The following is a 6,662-nucleotide window of genomic DNA, read 5'->3' on the forward strand; positions in this document are numbered from 1 at the left end:
TGTAGATTCCACTTCCAGAGGCGTTCTCCACGGCAGCTTGGAGGGCTCTGTTACAAACAGAGGGACACTGCTGGGCTTGGCAGCCCTCTCCTAGCGCCCCCCCACCCCCACCCTAACACCACTGTCTGGCCATGTGAGATCTCCGTCTGGGTCTGTTCGTCCCAAGCACCTGGTGGGCCCTCCTCCCACCCCCTCCACCCTGGTTCCTCTCCACGATACCACCCTATTGATTTCTTTCTTAGCACTCATACTTTTTTATTATATTGTATTTTGTCTTTGAATCACTCCTTTATTGTCTGCCTTCCCTTCTCCTCCCAAATAGAATGAGGGCAAGGCCTTGCCGATCTTATCCACCGTATCCCCAGAATACAAAACAGGGACAGACATATAACTGGTGCTTCATCCATGTTTCTTGGCCGAGGTTCCGCAAATATGCCCACTGTCCACCCGTGGCTCCCACCTGGGCCATGCTGCTTCTTCCACCTGACACGCCTTCAGCACCCCAGCCCACCTCCACCTCCATCCCACTATCTGCCTGGAAATTGGGCATTTACTGTTAGTTGAGGACTCACTTTAAACATTACCTGTTTGTGATGCCTTCCTTATCTCCCCCAGATTAGGCATGACCTTCCGTGTGTCCTCCTCTCCTAACACTGTTGTCATGACTATCTACGAGCCCAGCAAGGGCAAGAATTGTGTCATATTTATTCCAACATGCTCAATGCCTGGCAGATGGCAGGCGCTAAATAAATATTTATTGATGAACTCTGACTACACCCTGGAGAGGCCCACAGAGTCTAATGCCCTGAGCCACCTTCGCATCTTTCCTTGGCCCCCTCTGTTCTCTCATATGGAGCTCATCTTCTAGGCAAAGAAAACATCATTCACCTGCCATCTTCCAGAGACCATGTTTTTTAGCAGTAGTGTTTCTTCCAGTGTGAACACCTTTCCAACCATCACCCTCTCTTATAACTCATCTCAGCTGCCACTTACTGCATGAGCTTCCATCCCTGAGCAGGAACAAATCCTGCCTGCTTCTGTGATTCCCATCATTGTCCTTCTCCCAAGCAAATTCTGCTTTTCAGTGCAGTCCCACACCTACTCAGTAACAGCTGCTTAACAGAAGTGTGTTGCCTGTTATTTCGGTAGATATAAACCCTTTCTGGCCACTAGCCGCCCCCCCGAAACCAAACATAATGCCTACTCACAGTCCACAAAGTGTACGTGGTAACTTGAATATCATGTGAAGGAGCCAATAGCTCCCTGATGTGACTACCCATGTAACTAACCCAGGAGAATGTACCCAGGATGTGGGTCCACACTCTATGCAGGGAGGTAGAGCACTGGGCAACTCAGCCCTGCTCTGGACACCCTCCCCATGTGCCCACCCACCTTGCTCTTTCTTTGCTGTCTGCTTGCCCTGACCAGCCCAGCTTTCTGGCTTGCACACTTCGATGTGTCCTGGAGCTGTTCTTGGAGGAGGTACTAATGCTCAGCCTCTGGGTGCATCCAACGCAAGCTTCCTCTGGTAGTGAACTCCTGATCTGCTCCCAGCCTTTGAGAGTCAACTTCTCCTATCACTCACGTGGTGACCCCATGGATAGATATGACCCGTTCTCTACGACCATCGTCAGCATGCACACACACACACGCACGCACGCACACACACACACGTGCACATACCCACATACACACACAAGAATATATCCCAGGCATGGGGTAGAATGTGATCGAGGGCTTAAGAAGCTTAAGCTTAAGCTTAAACTGTGAGGACCAGCCCCAGGCAAAGTTTCTGACACTTCCTGAGCATAGCACCTAATTTATGTAGGCACTCGACAAATATTTGTTGGATGAATAAATTACTTGCTTGCCCACCTCCTAGCTGCTACCAATGGTCACCGCTTGGGTGACTTCTCTGCCCACTTCTAGTGCTGGCCTGTTCTGAATGCCAATGCCCAATGGGTTATCGGGGACCTCCAGGGACAGGACCCCAACCTGCCCAGCTGTCCTCAGTTTTTTCTGAAGTTCACCAAACACGGTATGTTACTTCCCCTCTGGGTCTCTGCTACTGCAGAATTCCTGTTCTTCACAGGCTATCCCGGATTCTTTCATCTGGCTTACTCCTGGTCACCCCTTATATCTCACTGATCTGCTATTTTTTTCAAAAGTCTTTCCTGAATTCTCCATCCCCATCCCAAATTGGCTTAGGTGGATTGTACTGGACAATGAAGGAAAGCCATCTCTCCAACTCCCTTTAGAACTGCTTGTCACACACATATGGAACGTCAGCAAAAACTTACACGTACAACATCGCAGGTGTACTTATCTATCAGGTGTACTTATGTCCTCTCTTTGGGGTCTCACAACTGCCATGGGGAGGTGGGTTATTATTTCCATTTCAGAGATGGGGACACAAGGCTCTGTGGTATTAACAACACACCTGACATCACAAGAGCAGCTAAGCTAAGAGCCAAGTACCAAAGTCCATGTCTTCTGACACCAAAACCTCTGTTCTTTTCATTTCATGGGATGGGGCTGCAGTCTCAGCAGGGGTGAAGATGCAGGTGGGGAATGAGCTCAGAAGGTGAGCAGTCCCCAAATGCCTAAATTAGGAGATGGTGAGGGACTCTACCCTCATCACCCTGTGCCACCCGAGGCACCCTCAAAACTAGAGGAGGCACATCCTCATTTCTCTGGTCCAATTCTTTCCCCGACCCTGGGCCATTAGTGGAGTGTATTGTAAACCTCTCCGTGTGAGATAAATACCCCTATTTATCTGGCAATCATGTATAATGAGGCTCTAAAAGCATTTGCAGGTAAGGGTTCTAAATAAGGCCAGCTAAAGGGAGAGGAAAGCAAATGGGTGGCCGAATGTGGGCTGGAAGTCCTGCCCCTGCACACCCACACGCTTCTAAGGACCCTGCGTTAGTCGTTCTTCTGGGCCACGAGGAAGAACAACCCCGTGTAGTTTGAACCCTTTTCCAAGACGGTCTCGGGTCCTCGCTGAGCCTTCTCCAGCCTCTCAATGGTGAAGCCGGACTCCTGTAGGGCTTCACGCAGGACCTTCTCCTTCAGTGGCAGTACGGTGAATCTTGAGTCTCCCACCATGTAGAAGGTGCAGTCAAAGCTCCCGGTCAGCACCAGATGGCCCCTGGGCCGGAGCAGGGGCCTGAGGTGGCGCAGGGCGTCTCGGAAGGCCTCCAGGGTGACGCAGGCGGACTGAAGACATAGAGAGGAAAGGAGGCAGTCCGCCAGGGGCAGGACTGCGGGTTCCAGGGGCCGTTCTTTCCCAACATCACACTTGAGCACCCGGCGGACAGTTCTCCGTAGCCGCTCCTCCTTCTCAGCCCACTTGTCCCTGAACGGAGGGAAGAGGGAAGAGTGGCCAGCTGGGTCAGGCTCATCGTGTGAGATGCATACATCACTCCTGGCCATTCTGTGCCTTTTGCACAGACTCACTGGTCTTACAGACCAAGAAACTGAGCCCCGGAGAGAGGGCAAATTCAGAAAGCCAGCTACTGACAAAGTCTAGCCTAGGACCTGCTGACCCTGACCCCGAGGTCACTGCTCTTTCCACCTGTAGGCCCTCTCTGGGCAATGCTCCCGGTGCTTGGCCCATTCTCTCTCCGCTGGTACATGTTTAACACAACCTAGCCAAGTGTAACACGAAATGGAAGGCCTGTCAGGAATCAGCTGAGCAAAACTATAAAGTGTGCTTGGGAGACTTTGCAGGGGTCCTCTAGGCTCTCCCCGTGTCTCCTGACCACTCCACTCGACCTCCTTGTCACCTCATACATTCTCTTTTTACCTATATCTTTTCTCAGCACATGGGGGCTCATTTATACCGCATAAGGCATAAGGACTAGCACTTAGAAATTTACTCTTTCCAGTTCTGCATTTTTAAAAAGTCACAGTCTCAAGCCAAAGGCACAAGAATCCAATATACAACTTCAACCATCTTACCTACCTGGGGAGAGTGGTATATTGTGAGTGGAGGGGCTATGGTGGACTTCCTAGTGCCCTGAAATTATCCAAGGTAAGTAGAGTCTGCTCACTTGCATGCAAGATTGGTCTTAACTCTAAGCCCACCTTCTGTGATGGGCAGAAAGATGCCACAAGTTCGGAGCCTCCTGGAGGCTGTAATTGGAACAACAGGGGCACCTGCCAAACAATGGCTGGCTGTCACCATTCTCCCTTAACCCCGGTGGGGAAGCCTTGGCATTCTGGGTAGACATTCATGACAACTCCTTTCTGGCTCTGGGTCTGTCTACAGACATCTATTCTTCTTCCCTCTTTTGGTCTTTATTGGATTCATATCTCACTCTTCTTCCTTTCTTCTTGGGACCCCACTGACTTTCTTCCTTCTTAGTCTCCACCTGCCACATGAGCCCCATGAGAAATCTTGGATTCTGAGAGCTAAGTGAAGCCCACATCATGGCGATCCCAAAGCAAACAGCAAACCCCTTACCTGTCCCCCTCAAGCTCACACACATATTTCACCACTGGGGACCAGTCAAACGCCCCTGGCATCTTCTTCAGCCACTTTTCCAGCTCTAGGAGGTTCTTGTCCGTGTAGTCAGTGGCGATTATCTCCTCAAAAGACTCACAGGCAGAGAGAAGCTGGTAGATGGTGGGCCCAGAGCCTATGTCAATCAGGAGCTTTCCTCTCAGGCCACCTGCTTTAGAACAGACACATTCTAAGCCATTGGTGCCAAAACGTGGCTCTGAAAGGCTCCTCTCTCTTGTCCCACCTGGAGAGGCTGCAGGGAGTCAACCATTTGGGAGTGGAAAAGTCCAGCATGAGAAATGCTGCCTGTCCAAACAGCCTTAGGCACCCCCGCACAGAGTCCCAGCACTGAGCATGGAGAGTTTGGTAGGAGGGGAGAGTGAGGAGCAGGAGAGTTTATCTTGGGGGGGGGGTCACTTAGTGGAGAACGAGCTTTTGTCCTTCCAACTGCCAATTCATCACTGTAAATAAGCGTTAAGAGAAGAAATCTGGTCACACTCCTGGGGACGCCCATTTCCATAATGCAAGCACTCTTCACTAAGTGTCCTACAGCCCCACTAAAAACATCCATAACATTCCAAAGATCAATCACCAAACTTTTATTGCGAACCACCTGTATTCCCAGTCTTAGACTTTATGAGAGGAGAAAATCTTGACCCAGAGACCTCAGAAATGTTTAGGTACCATCAAGTACCATATATCAAGTATATCTAGAATCATCCTATAGGACAGTTCCTCATACTCTCCAAGATCCAAAGTTTCTGTCAATTGTCTAGCCGCCCTTCCCCACTCCCACCCTAAACTTGCCCTAGGATTGAAGAAGATCAGCAACTAATTTAAAATTTGCATGCCTACCCTTCCTCCCACAAACCTCTCCCCGGTTTCAAGGAGACCAGCACCTGGTTTAAAAGTGGCGTTGTAGTGTTTTAGGGAGAAATGGAGGATGTCATCACCTACAGCGTTCTGGCCCATCTTGTAGTAGTCCAGGTATGTTGTGGGTTCAAAATATGTCTGGTAGACATCCAGCCCCGTGGACTCCTGGAGAGCCATGGAGAATTATAAGCTTTGTCCAGGAAGGAGCAGTCTGATGCTCTGGGTCCTTCTTGATGGAGCTCAGGCTTAGTCACTTTGCCTGCCCTTAAATACTCAGATAAAGATCAGAACAACCAATGAAAAATGTTTCCTGAATCCTCTTCCCTTCGGCCATTCACCTCTGCCACACTCGAAACTCCCATCCCCTTCTCCAGCTCCCTCCTCCAGTAGTGGACCCCACTCTCTACTCTTACCCCAACCCCCAGGATTTTCAGTGGCTTTGGCTTGTATGGAAGGGTTTCCAGGCTCTTCTGCTCCATTGTGCCACGCCCTCTTCTACAGTGGTTTTTAAAGCAATTTTAAAAGCTTGCCTAGTTTTTACATTAATTCCCCTGTGAACCCCCAGTTAATAGGATGGATATGCCTTAGTGTGTTTTGATCTTAAGCATTTTCTGAACTACACCCCTTCATACAACACCTGGTTTCTGCCCCAGATCACTTATTGGATGTGGACAATATTTAGCAAAATAGGGAAGATAAGAATATGTTTTAGTTGAGGGGTGAAGATGAAACAATCAGCAGTGATGAGTTTAGTTTTGAGCATACTCCACTTAAGGCTGAAAAACCTACTCTAACCCAGATATAAGTATAGAACACACAGAGAGATCTGAGATGAAGCTACAGATGTGGAATGAGCATGCAAAAAATACTTTTTCTGTCACTGAACTGAATTTCTTCTTCAAGTCCCATGGGTGGTAGATGTTAAATCTCAATCACTTAGAGTCTTCCTTCACCAGGAGTGGGGGTGGGGTAGAGTGGGGAAGTTATGTGGTGCCAGGCAGGGGAGCTGGCTTTTGTCCATGATGTTGGCACCAAGATTCCATTGCATAATCTTTCCAGATCACTGATTAACAAGAGTTACAACATCCCCTTTATGCAACCTCTATGCCTGTACCACTACCTCTGCCCTATTTCCATTCCCCACTCAGGAGCAAGGGAAATCACTCTCCCACTCCTCAGGATCTTCTGGGCCATGAAGCAACCATAGTAACTTTTCTTCTGCTATGGCACCATATTGAGAGTAGGGACAAGTCTGAAGTCTTGACACTTCCTAGCCCATACT

The 6,662-nt window shown here is 49.3% G+C and overlaps 1 protein-coding gene across 2 annotated transcripts; it reads right to left on the reverse strand.

Moving 5' to 3' along the window:
- Nucleotides 1-230: 230 nt before the first annotated feature.
- On the reverse strand, nt 231-5,780 carry LOC112926001 (nicotinamide N-methyltransferase-like). Of its 2 annotated transcripts, none has more exons than XM_026006892.2 (3): nt 5,407-5,780; nt 4,469-4,679; nt 231-3,358 (listed from the first exon to the last, which is right to left on the reverse strand). In XM_026006892.2, exons 1-3 carry the CDS (start codon nt 5,555-5,557, stop codon nt 2,926-2,928), a joined length of 795 nt encoding a protein of 264 aa, XP_025862677.2. In that variant the 5' UTR covers nt 5,558-5,780; the 3' UTR covers nt 231-2,925. The 2 variants fall into 2 exon arrangements, with proteins under 2 accessions (XP_025862677.2, XP_025862678.2); XM_026006893.2 differs by having other exon boundaries at nt 4,469-4,676; nt 5,407-5,711.
- Nucleotides 5,781-6,662: the final 882 nt, after the last annotated feature.

The sequence above is a fragment of the Vulpes vulpes genome, chromosome 12, assembly GCF_048418805.1.
Source record: "Vulpes vulpes isolate BD-2025 chromosome 12, VulVul3, whole genome shotgun sequence".
Classification (NCBI taxonomy): Eukaryota; Metazoa; Chordata; class Mammalia; order Carnivora; family Canidae; genus Vulpes; species Vulpes vulpes.